The 12,455-nt window shown below is 45.7% G+C and overlaps 2 protein-coding genes across 9 annotated transcripts in view; one reads left to right on the forward strand and one right to left on the reverse strand.

The window, feature by feature from the left end:
- Positions 1–1,278: 1,278 nt before the first annotated feature.
- On the reverse strand, positions 1,279–6,104 carry LOC134735177 (uncharacterized). The gene is made up of 3 exons (XM_063628394.1): positions 6,065–6,104; positions 2,357–2,416; positions 1,279–1,965 (listed from the first exon to the last, which is right to left on the reverse strand). The coding sequence occupies exons 1-3, from the start codon at positions 6,102–6,104 to the stop codon at positions 1,313–1,315; spliced, it is 753 nt and encodes a 250-aa protein (XP_063484464.1). The 3' UTR covers positions 1,279–1,312.
- Positions 1,732–12,455, forward strand: part of RHOT1 (ras homolog family member T1) — a 107,021-nt gene continuing 96,297 nt past the window's right edge. For 3 of the 8 annotated variants that reach the window (XR_008653164.2, XM_055257603.2, XM_055257610.2), the window contains exon 1: positions 1,848–1,981. Coding sequence is in view for 6 of the 8 variants with exons in the window: in XM_055257603.2 (XP_055113578.2) it covers positions 1,906–1,981 (76 nt within the window). In the remaining 2 variants the exon portion in view is untranslated. Of the gene's footprint in view, positions 1,982–12,455 lie in introns of all 8 variants that reach the window. The other 5 variants (XM_055257606.2, XM_055257609.2, XM_055257605.2 and 2 more) reach the window with 5 other exon arrangements.

Below are 12,455 nucleotides of genomic sequence, written 5' to 3' on the forward strand. Positions count from 1 at the left end.
CAGGAACGTGACTTCATTATCTCCCAGTGAACAAGGAGTATGCCTTTCCCATCTCCCTCTTTTTCCTAACACAGACAGGGATAGAGTTGTTTTTCAAAGTGCTTTCTCCCCTATGCTCCTTATGGACATCAAATAACTAAGACGGTGAAATTCTGCAGTAAACACAACAACATATTTGCCTTAAAACCTGTGGATTAAGCTGGGCGCGGTTGCTCACGCCTGTAATCCCAGCACTTTGGGAGGCCGAGGCAGGCGAATCACGACGTCAGGAGATCGAGACCATCCTGGCTAACACGATGAAACCCCTTCCGTACTAAGAATACAAAAAATTAGCCGGGCGTGGTGGCGGGCGCCTGTAGTCCCAGCTACTCGGGAGGCTGAGGCGGGAGAATGGCGTGAACCCGGGAGGCGGAGCCTGCAGTGAGCCGAGATTGCGCCACTGCACTCCAGCCTGGGCGACAGGGCGAGACTCCGTCTCAAAACAAAAACAAAACCAAAACCAAAAACAAAACAAAACAAAAAACCTGCGGATCACAACTTTTTAGTGACTTTTTTATATGATAATAAATAGCTGAGATTAGTAGGGCACACACTCTGAGTCTGGCACTGTACCAAATGCTTGACAAGTATTATAGTATTTATTACTCACAACCATCTCAAGAGGAAGATATTATTATCATTATTTCCATGCTACAGAAGAAGGAACAGTGGCTGAGAGAAGTAAAAATAAAAGCACTTAGTCGGGATCACAGAGCTATTATGTGGAGCCTAGATTCAAACCCAGGAAATTTGCCAGCAACTCTTAACTGCTGCAAGACACCACATGACTTCTCCTAGGAGAAAGGGAGATTGATATTACGCACATTTCATTCCCTGTAAGTGTTTATTATGTAATATTTAAGATAGAAAAAATGTACATTATGCACAGATAGTGCTTCCTCATTAATTTATGTATTTTATATTTCCCACTGTGTGCCAAGCATTAGGGATGTGATATATATTCGCACGCGTATGTGTATATATATATTTGCCATTGTGTACCAAGCATTAAGCATGTAACAACAAATTCCTCCCGATGGAGAAGGTCAGGAGAAAATTAAGGCAATGTTAGAAAAATCATTTAGAGTTTATTATCCAGTGCCACCTCCGTGTCTAGCATTACACTGGGTAAGCCTGAGTAAAGAAGAGTGTCCGAAAACCCTGCCATAAAATAAACTACATAGACAGAAAAAAAGTCACTTAGTTTGGTTATAAAGAAAGGAGTCTGTTCACACAGCGTAAAAACGAATCTTATAATCGTATTTTATAAGCATCACAGGCAAAAGCAACTAGGGTGACGGGCTTTGGGGAGTGGAAAGCGCCGGATCCTGGGAGCCAGTCGCCCTACTCGATCAAGCATTTTCTGAGGGCCCTGTCCAATAACGTGGGGACGCGGCTGAAAACCATGCAAGCTGATCGCTGCCCTCCCAGAGTTTATAGTCTGGTGAGAGTCCCTGCCAAGCTCTAACTGTGTGACTTTGAACAGGGAATTTCTGTCCCTATCTATAAAATAAACGGGGTTAAACCACGGAATCCACCATTCAAATTCCTGGCCCAAGTGTCTCCGGGGTCGCGGTGCCCGGAGGAGGGTGGGCGAGGCTCCCTGGGCCTGCGCTGCCACGGCCTGACAGCGGGAGCGCTGTTCCGGCACGGAGAGCGTTCGCATTCCGAAAGCGCGTGTCCCTCGCCGCGTGCCGTCGTCGTCGCCGCCGCCGCAGCCCGCTGGGCCGGAGGAGGCGGAGCTGGTGCCTTCCCGGCTCTCCTGCGGGGAAGCAACTGAGGGGGCGGCACGGCGGGCCTGGGCGGCCGAAGAGGCTGGCAGGTGGCGCCGTGGGGTGGGCGCTCCTAGTGAGAGGAGTCCACTCCATGCGTGCGGGCGGAGGCCGGCCCCCGAGAGCCGCCGACATGAAGAAAGACGTGCGGATCCTGCTGGTGGGAGAACGTGAGTCCGCACCCTCTGGCCGGCCCCTGAGTCCCTGCCCTCCCTGCCCCTGCAGCCCCTGTGGCCCCTGTCGCCCCTGCAGCCCCAACTTTTGCAGCCCCTGCCCTTCTCGCGCCTCACAGCTCCGCTTGCCTTTCTCCGCGTTCCTAGGCCTTTGCTCTTCTCTTTTGGCTGCCCGCCGGCGGCCCTCACCCTGTCACCTCACCTGGGCCCTCCAGAGATCTCCTTTCTCTGTTCCCCAGCCGTCCTTCCAAGCCATGTCCCCATTAGCCCCTAACCGCCCGACCTCATCCCTCAGAAGGTTCTCCCCTCCTTTTGCTCTTCGAACCCTGTCCTTCTGGGCCTCACAGTTTCCCAGGCCGCCTCCTTTCAGACCCTCTTGTCTTCTTCTGGAGATTCCCTTGTCACTGCCAGGCAGGTGCCGGAATAAGCAGACTGACCAATAGGGATTGCGTGAACCGGCTCCCGGGGAAGCTGGGGGAGGGCTGCAGAACTATCGACTTGTGGGCAAGGTCAGGTTTCTGCGTTTTTTTGGCACTCGCAGTCTTCACTCCCTCTATGTATTGACATTAAGATATGAGTAGTGGAAAGGGCCGGATCCTTTTTAGCAATACTTGTGCTTTGCATTGAACTAACTCCTCGTACTCGAGATATTTCATCAAAATTTTTTTCTCAACTTCGAGTTATGCAAGCGCTCAATGAATTAGAATTATCTGGGGAGGGTCCAATTATTGTTACCATAAAGCCTAATCTTTGCCCTCTTTTTAAGCATTATTTATTCCATAGTTACTTGGTAGTTAACTTATTAATAACCACAGGCACACAGACATTTGATATCTCCCCCCACCCAGAAATTTCATACATTTCACCTTTTGAAAATATAATAAAGGAGAGTTGCCTCTGTTCACTGACATGAGGACACAACAGCGGGGACTTCTTGATATCACTGTGCAAGTTATGTGACTCAGTTGCTAGGACTAAAATAGGAAAGTGGGCCAGGGAGAACTGGATTGTTTGTTTTAAAGTGTTAATACATTCGTTAATAGTCTGCCATTGCTGTTTCGAAGCATTCTATTCTAAACCATTATTTCTTTCTTGGTAACCCCTCAGGGTCACCATGATGGAATCCCAAGGAGAAAGTTAACACGTTTTTACCCTCTTCTGTAGTGTTCTTTGAGTTCACTGAAATTTCATCCACCTGCTGTTTGGAGAAATCTTCCTTTAGAATTAGAATTTAGGAGTAAGCTTAGCCAGCCGTAATTTACTTTTTGATCTGCAGTTGTAAATTTTAATTTTTATTTATAACTATATCTTAATCTGTATTTTTCATGGACTTCCTTGACAAAGTTCAGGAAGGTGTTATTTAACATATAATTCACGCTTATGCTTTTGGAGCAAGGTAGGGAAAGTGAGTAGACAACTTGCTTGAAAAACTGGTCCTTAAATATATGATGAAATAGTTTGTTGTTGTTGTTGTTTTGAGACAGAGTCTCGCTCTGTCACCGAGGCTGGAGTGCAGTGCCGTGATCTTGGCTCACTGCAACCTCTGCCTCCTGGGTTCAAGAGATTCTCCCACTTCAGCCTCCTAAGTAGCTGGGACAAAAGGCGCACGCCACCATGCCTGGCTAATTTTTTTTTTTTTTTTTTTGTATTTTTAGTAGAGATGGGGTTTTACCATGTTGGCCACGCTGGTCTCGAACTCCTGACCTCAGGTGATCTGTCTGTCTCAGCCTCCCAAAGTGCAGGGATTACAGGTGTGAGCCACCATGCTTGGCCATGAAATCGTTTTATAGTACAATAATTTTTATACTAATTTTTTTAAAATAGAGTCTATATTTTGGGTTTATTTTTGAATATAGGATCAATATTTTGAATATCACTAGTGTGTAAAACATCTAAATAGGCTGGGCATGGTGGCTCACATCTGTAATCCCAGCACTTTGGGAGGCTGAGGCAGGTGGATCACCTGAGGTCAGGAGTTTGAGACCAGCCTGCCCAACATGTTTAAACCCCATCTCTACTAAAAATACAAATACTAGCTGGGTGTGGTGGTGGGTGCCTGTAACCCCAGCTACTAGGGAGACTGATGCAGGAGAATCGCTTGAACCCAGAAGGTGGAGGTTGCAGTGAGCTGAGATCGCACCACTGCACTCTAACTTGGGCGATAGAGTGAGACTGTCTCACAAAAAAAAAAAAAAAAAAAAAAAAATCTAAATAGAAGTGTTACACATACAAACAATATGTCATCCTTAGGACATGTAGGTTAAAACATTAGCAGTATTACTTGGGCCGGGTGCGGTGGCTCACGCCTGTAATCCCAGCACTTTGGGAACCCAAGGCGGGAGGATCACGATGTCAAGAGATTGAGACCATCCTGGCCAACATGGTGAAACCCTGTCTCTACTAAAAATACAAAAATTATCTGGGCGTGGTGGTGTGCGCCTGTAGTCCCAGCTACTCGGGAGGCTGAGGCAGGAGAATTGCTTGAACCCGGGAGGCGGAGGTTGCAGTGAGCCGAGATCGTACCACTGCACTCCAGCCTGCGCAACAGGGAGAGACTCCGTCTCAAAAAATAAATAAATAAAAGCATTAACAGTATTATTTAGGAATATATGAAAGGACTCAAAATTTGTTAGAAAACTTATGTTCCATGTTCTGTAGAAAGCAATAAGAAAGTTGGTAAAACTGTATGTATGTGCTAGAGTTTTCTGATTATAGTGAGCAACTTGACACAAGAGAAAGCCTTAGGTTTTGAGAAAGAAAGCTTTCTTTTTTGAGATGGAGTCTCCCAGGCTGGAGTGTGGTGGCGCTATCTCCGCTCGCTGCAACCTCTGCCTCCTGGGTTCAAGTGATTCCCCTGCCCCAGCCTCCTGAGTAGCTGGGATTACAGGTGCGCGCCACCATGCCTGGCTAATTTTTTTGTATCTTTAGTTGAGACGGGGTTTCACCATGTTGGCCAGGCTGGTCTTGAACTCCTGACCTCGTGATCTGCCCGCCTCAGCCTCCCAAATTGCTAGGATTACAGGCGTGAGCCACTGCGCCTGACCCTTTTTTTTTTTTTTTTTTAAAAGAGATGGGTCCTCGCTATGTCGCCCAGGCTGGAGTATGCTAGCTGTTCACAGGAATGATCATAGTGTACCACAGCCTCAACCTCTTGGGCTCAAGCGATTTCTCCTACCTCAGCCTCCAGAGTAGTTGAGACTACAGGTGACGACCACCATGGTCAGCCACAGGAAGACACTTTTTTTTTTTTTCTTTTTTTGAGATGGAGTCTCGCTCTGACGACCAGGCTGGAGTGCAATGGCACGATCTTGGCTCACTGCAACCTCTGCCTCCCAGGTCTAAGCAATTCTCCTGCCTCAGCCTCCCCAGTAGCTGGGATTACAGGTGTGTGCCACCATGCTTGGCTAATTTTTAAATTTTTAGTAGAGACGGGGTTTCGCCGTGTTGGCCAGGCTGATTGAAGACACTTTTCTTAGAGGATGGTACCAAAAGCCTTAGGCCATCAATCATATATGTTATTTTTTACATTTAAAAATATTAGAAATAGAGTTACTCTTAATCAGAATATGTAATTTTAATTTTAAAGGCTGATATTTTGGGGGGAAATGTTAGAGGCTTTACTCTGTGAGATATAATGTAAATATTTGGCAGCTGTTAGCCTAGGTGTAGCACTTTTAAATGCTAGGTCTTGGCAGGGCGTGGTGGTTCATGCCTGTAATCCGAGCACTTTGGGAGGCCAACGCGGGTGGATCACCTGAGGTCAGGAGTTCGAGACCAGCCTTACTAACATGATGAAACCCCATCTCTACTAAAAATACCAAATTAGCCAGGCGTGGTTTCCCATGCCTGTAATCCCAGCTACTCGGGAGGCTGATGCAGGAGAATGGTGTGAACCCAGGAGGCGGAGGTTGCAGTGAGCTGAGATCGCGCCACTGCACTCCAGCCTGGGCGACAGAGCAAGACTCCGTCTCAAAAAAAAAAAAAAAAATGCTAGGTCTATTTTAGTAGTGATCTGATACATGTATTTATCAACAACATTGACATTAGAAAAAAGTAGTAGTGATTTGAGTTGTTGCTTACCTGTTTGAGCGAGTCTAGTTTTCAGATGTAGTTTTAACATGTTTAATTGAGAGGAACAGGAAAAGCAAAGAAAAAGAAGTATCTTTGTATTATTGTTGTAAAGCCTCTTCATTCATTCACTATCACTTCAGTAGTTGCACAGTGATATTTTGTTGCTGTCAGTGTCTTTCTCTGAACCATAGTAGCAGCATCATTCACCAAAGCTCTGAAATAGTTGTGAATGGTTTCAACATTTTGTTGACTAAACCATTACGCTGTACTGTTGGGGTGAAATGGATCTTTTCTTGGCCCACTTCTCATCTATCCAGGTTTTAATGCTAACTAATTGCTTAGTGATTGTTTAGTGCTTAGATCAAAGAAGTTACTATTTATATATATATTTTAAGGTATTTATTTGCAAGGAAAGCCAAAGTGTTTTAAATATTATCTGCATCTTTTTTTTTTATTTATTTTTTATTTTTAGATGGAGTTTCGTTCTTGTTGCCCAGGCTGGAGTGCAATGGCGTGATCTGGGCTCACCGCAACCTCCACCTCCTGGGTTCAAGCGATTCTCCTGCCTCAGCCTCCTGAGTAGCTGGGATCACAGGCATGTGCCACCACGCCCGGCTAATTTTTTGTATTTTTGGTAGAGAAGGGGTTTCACCGTGTTAGCCAGGATGGTCTCAATCTCCCAACCTCAGGTGATCCTCCCACCTCTGCCTCCCAAAGTGTTGGGATTACAGGCGTGAGCCACCGCGCTCGGCCCACATCTTAATTATTGAACAAACCAAATACAAATCAGGCCAAATCAAAAGTCAGCTACTATTCCTTAAACAAAACAACATTTTGCCAGGTGCACTGGCTAATGCCTGTTTTCCTAACACTGGGAGTCTGAGGTGGGAGGATCGCTTGAGCCTAGGAGTTAAAGATCAGCCTAGGCAACATGGCCATTCTCCATCTCTACATAAAATAAAATTTTAAAAAATTAGCCAGGCACGGTGGCACACACCTGTGGTTTCAGCTATTCAGGAGGTTGAGACAAGAGGATTGCTTGAGCCCAGAAGGTTGAGGCTTTGGTAAGCCATATTTGTGCCATATTTTACACTCCAGCCTGGGCAAAGACCTTGTGATGACAACAACAAAAAAAACAAGGCCAGGCACAGTGGCTCACACTTGCAATCCCAGCACTTTGGGAGGCCGAGGTGGGAGGATAGCTTGAGTCCAAGGAGTTCGAGACCAGCCTGGACAACATAGCAAGACCTCGTCTCTAGAGAAAATAAAAAAAAATTAGCTCGGCATGGTGGCACATGCCTCTAGTCCCAGCTACTTAGGAGACTGAAATGGGAGGATTGATTGAGCCTGGGAGGTCAAGGCTACAGTGAGATGAGATTGTGCCATGGTACTCCAGCCTGGATAATAGAACAATAGCCTCTCTCAAAAAAAAAAACAGACCGGGCATGGTGGCTCATGCCTGTAATCCCAGTATTTTGAGAGGCCGAGGCAGGTGGATTGCCTGAGGTCAGGAGTTCGAGACCAGCCTGGCCAAAATGGTGAAACCTTGTCTCTACTAAAAATACAAAAATTAGTCGGGCATCGTGGTTTGCACCTGTGATCCCAGCTACTCAGGAGGCTGAGGCAGGAGAATTGCTTGAACCTCAGAGGTGAAGGTTGCAGTGACTGAGATCGTGCCACTGGACTCTAGCCTGAGTGACAGAGTGAGACTCTGTCTAATATAAACAAACAAAATTTTAAAAATCTGCCGGGCACAGTGTCTCATGCCTGTAATCCCAGCACTTTGGGAGGCCAAGGCAGGCAGATTACTTGAGGTCAGGAGTTCGAGACAAGCCTGGCCAACATGGTGAAACCCCGTCTCTACTAAAAATACAAAAATTAGCCGGGTGTGGTGGCACACACCTGTAGTCCCAGCTACTCTGGAGGCTGAAGCAGGAGAATCGCTTGAACCCTGGAGGAGGAGGAGGTTGCAGTGAGCCGAGATGTACTGGCCTGGGAAACAGAGCAAGACTCCGTCTGAAAAAAAAAACTTTAATAATGCTCCCACACAGCTGGATGAGGTGGCTCATACCTGTATGCCAAGCACTCTGGGAGGCTGAGGCAGGAGGATCACTTGAAGCCAAGGAGTTCGAGACCAACCTGGGCAATGTAGTGAGATCCTGTCTCTACAAGAAATTTAAATATTAATGGCTGGGCACAGTGGCTCACTCCTGTAATCTCAGCACTTTGGGAGGCTGAGGCAGGAGGATTGCTTGAACGCAGGGGTTTGAGACCAACCTGGGCAACATAGTGAGACCCCACCTCAAAACAAAAGAAAACAAACCACAGCACTATTAGCTAGGCATGGTGGTGTGCACCTGTAGTCCTAGCTACTGTGGAGGCTGAGGTGAGAGGATTGCTTGAACCCAGAAAGTCGAGGTTGCAGTGAGCCATGATCACACCACTGCACTTCAGCCCAGGTGACAGAGCAAGACTGTCTCTTAAAAAAAATTAACTTTTAATGACTGGGTGCAGTTGCTCATGCCTGTAACCCCAACACTTTGGGAGACCAAGGTGGGCAGATCACCTGAGGTCAGGAGTTTGAGACCAGCCTGTCCAACATGACGAAACCCAGTCTCTACTAACAATACAATAATTAGCTGTGGTGGCACGCGCCTGTAATCCTAGCTACTCAGGAGGCTAAGGCAAGAGAATGGCTTGCACCCAGGAGATGGAGGTCGCAGTGAGCTGAGATCACACCACTGCGTTCCAACCTGGGCGACAGAGTGAGACTCTGTCTCAAAAAAAATATCTATATATCTATATATCTATATATGTATATAGATATATATATATATAAAAATAATAGTAAACAGGTTAGTTTTCATCTTAATGGAGTCTTCTTTTTAAATTAAATTGAGATATATTTGTTTTCTACTAGTTAAGTTTATTAAGAAAATGGAACTGTTATCTTCTTTTAAAATGAATCTGGCAGCTCTTTAACTGGTTTGTCTAACTCTGATTATCATTGCAACCTCTGCCAAACTAGTTCAAAATTCCATTGGCTTTGGCCTTGACTTTTGCAATATCTCCCTTAACCAGTCTTTCTGCTCCTGCTTTCCTCCATTTTCCATGGAGCAGGCAGATTCATTTTTTTTTTATTTTTAATTTTTTTACCCTGAAGTATAGATTCAAGCTGTCCTGAATATATACAGATTCATATTTAGAAAATATCTCAGATTCTGCTATCCACCTTAAAAATCATCTAATGTGCCAGGTGTGGTGGCTCATGCCTATTATCTCAGCACTTTGGGAGGCCGAGGCAGGTGGATCACTTGAGGTCAGGAGTTCAAGACCAGCCTGGGCAACATGACGAAACCTCATCTCTACAAAAAATACAAAAAATTATCTGGGTGAGGTGGCATGCACCTGCAGTTCCAGCTACTTGAGAGGCTGAGGTGGGAGAATCACCTGAGCCCAGGAGTTCGAGGCTGCTGTGGATCGTGACTACACCCCCGCACTCCAGCCCTGGTTGACAGGGTGAGAATCTGTCTCAAAAAAACAGATGTATATCATCCAATGATTTCTACTTTCATTTAGAATAAAGTCCAAACTTTTTAATGCCGTCCTATAAGGCCCTCCACAATCTAGCCCTTCTCTTTTATGTTACTCTCTCCTTCATTGCTCTGTCTATAAGAAGGCTCTGACCTAGGCATTATCCCCATAACCATGTATATTTGTACATTTTTTGTCCTGTCTCTTGGGCTAGAAAAGAATCATCATGAAGGCAGGGGATTTGTCTTCCTTCTTGCTGTATCCCCAGTGGCTAGAACAGACCTGGCACAAAAGAGGCACTCAGGTATTTCTTAAAAGAATGAATGAGTTCAAGCTAGTTCAGTTTGTTTAGACTTTCCTTGTTTTCCAAACCACTCTTCTTTGTCATAAAAATTTGATCATTTTTCTTTGTTATTATTTTATTTATTTATTTATTTTTTGAGATGGAGTCTCGCTTTGTCGCCCAGGCTGGAGTGCAGTGGCGTGATCTCGGCTCACTGCAAGCTCCATCTCCCGGGTTCAGGCCATTCTTCTGCCCCAGCCTCCCGAGTAGCTGGGACTACAGGTGCCCACCACCACACCCGGCTATTTTTTTTTTTTTATTTTTTTTATTTTTTTTTTATTTTTAGTAGAGACGGGGTTTCACCATGTTAGGCAGGATGATCTCGATCTCCTGACCTCATGATCTGCCTGCCTCAGCCTCCCAAAGTGCTGGGATTACAGGAGTGAGCCACCGTGCCCGGCCTATTATTATTATTTTTTTGAGACAGGGTCTTGCTCTGTCGCCCAGGCTGGAGTACAGTGGTGCCATCTCGGCTCACTGTAACCTCAGCCTCCCAAGTAGCTGGGATGACAGGCATGCACCAACCACGTCTGGCTAATTTTGTAATTTTTTTTTTTTTTAGTAGAGACGGTTTCACTGTGTTGGCCAGGCTGGTCTGAAACTGCTGACCTCAAGTGATCCACCCACCTCAGCCTCCCAAATGCTGGGATTATAGGTGTGAGCCACCATGCCTGGCCTGCTCTTTTTTTATTTTTTTGAGACAGAGTCTCACCCTGTCACCCAGGCTGCAGTGCAGTGACACAGTCTCGGCTCATTACAGCATCAGCCTTTCGGGTTCAAGCAGTTCTCCTGCCTCAGCCTCCCAAGTAACTGGGATTACAGACGCATGCCACCACGCCTGGCTAATTTCTGTATTTTTAGTAGAGACAGGTTTTCACCATGTTGGCCAGGTTGGTTTTGAACTCCTGACCTCAAGTGATCCACCCACCTTGGCCTCCTGAAGTGCTGGGATCACAGTCATGCGCCACTGTGCCTGGCCTAAGATCATTTTAAAGCCATATTGCTAATCCCAGCACTTGAGAGGTTAAGGCAGGAGACTTGCTTGAGCCCAGGAGTTTGAGATTGGCCTGGGCAACATAGTGAGACCCTGCCTTTACTTTTTTTTAACTATTGAAAAAAAAAGCCATATTGCTTTCCATTCTGGTCTTTGTTGGAATGATATTTAAAGATTAAACTGGATTAAACTGGCCAGGCGCGGTGGCTCACACCTGTAATCCCACACTTTGGTAGGCCGAGGCGGGTGGATCACAAGGTCAAGAGTTCAACACCAGCCTGACCGACGTGGTGAAACCCTGTCCCTGCTAAACATACAAAAATTAGCTGGGCATAGTGGCGTGTGACTGTAATCCCAGCTACTCAGGAGGCTGAGGCAGGAGAATCACTTGAACCCAGGAGGCGGAGGTTGCAGTGAGTGGAGATTGTGCCACTGCACTCCAGCCTGGGCGATAGAGTGAGACTCCATTTCAAAAAAAAAAAAAAAAGATTAAACTGCTCCAGTTTCAATTACACTGTGTTTACTACCTGGGTAATATTCTATGGCCAGGGATGTTCAAACACCCATTGAGGTGAAATGGATCTTTTCTGGGCCCACTTCTGATGTGTGCAGGCTTTAATGAAAATTGCTTAATAAGGGCCGGGCGCAGTGGCTCACGCCTGTAATCCCAGCACTTTGGGAGGATGAGGCAGGCAGATCACAAGGTCAGGAGATCGAGACCATTCTGGCTAACACGGTGAAACCTCGTCTCTACTAAAAATACAAAAAATTAGCCAGGCGTGGTGGCAGGTGCCTGTAGTCCTAGCTACTCAGGAGGCTGAGGCAGAAGAATGGCGTGAATCGGGGAGGCGGAGTTTGCAGTGAGCCGAAATCATGCCACTGCACCCCAGCCTGGGTGACAGAGTGAGACTCCGTCTCAAAAAACAAAAAAGAAAAAGAAAAGAAAATTCCTTAATAAGTATTTAGTGCTTAGATAAAAGAAGTTAGGCTGTCTTTAAATGCAGAGAAAGCCAAAGTTCAAACATCCCTGTCCATAGAATCCATTCTGCATAAAGAGTCTATTCTGTTCATACAGTCCTTTCTATAACATCCTCACATATGTATTGAAACCTATTCTCTGCTGTCTTTTATTGCTTCACCAGTTGGTTACTAGTGTTGATCTCGTTTGAAGGAGAAGGATAGCTGAGCGATAGCTTTTGTTCTGCAGGCCACATCATCTGCATATGGGCAATGAAATTGTCCTTTGGGACAATGTTTAGCTATTTCACCAAATGCTAAAGTTTTCCAGTTAAAAATGTAACTCCATAGTTACCTTCCTCCCCGCAGTGTATTCTAATTTCAATAACTTAGGAAGAGCCAACAAGGCTTCTTACTAAAGAAACATAAAAATGAGGAGTAGGTCTCTTTGCCACTTGAAGCAGGGGGTGTTTGTTATCAAGAAAAATAGCCAGTATGGCTGGTAGAGTGGTAATTGGAACCAGAGAATGTTATTTCTGCTTCATGAATATTAGGAATTTGCTGTCATTTGG

This window comes from Symphalangus syndactylus, chromosome 20, assembly GCF_028878055.3.
Source record: "Symphalangus syndactylus isolate Jambi chromosome 20, NHGRI_mSymSyn1-v2.1_pri, whole genome shotgun sequence".
Taxonomy (NCBI): Eukaryota; Metazoa; Chordata; class Mammalia; order Primates; family Hylobatidae; genus Symphalangus; species Symphalangus syndactylus.

Bases quoted from the DNA above. Each gene is read 5' to 3' on its own strand.
- LOC134735177 (XM_063628394.1), bottom strand. From the start codon at position 6,104: ATGTTAAAACTACATCTGAAAACTAGACTCGCTCAAACAG. The intron at 2,417-6,064 runs GTAAGCAACAAC...CCTATTGGTCAG, and splicing joins AACTAGACTCGCTCAAACAG to TCTGCTTATTCCGGCACCTG. The intron at 1,966-2,356 runs GTCTGAAAGGAG...TCCCACCAGCAG, and splicing joins CTCCAGAAGAAGACAAGAGG to GATCCGCACGTCTTTCTTCA.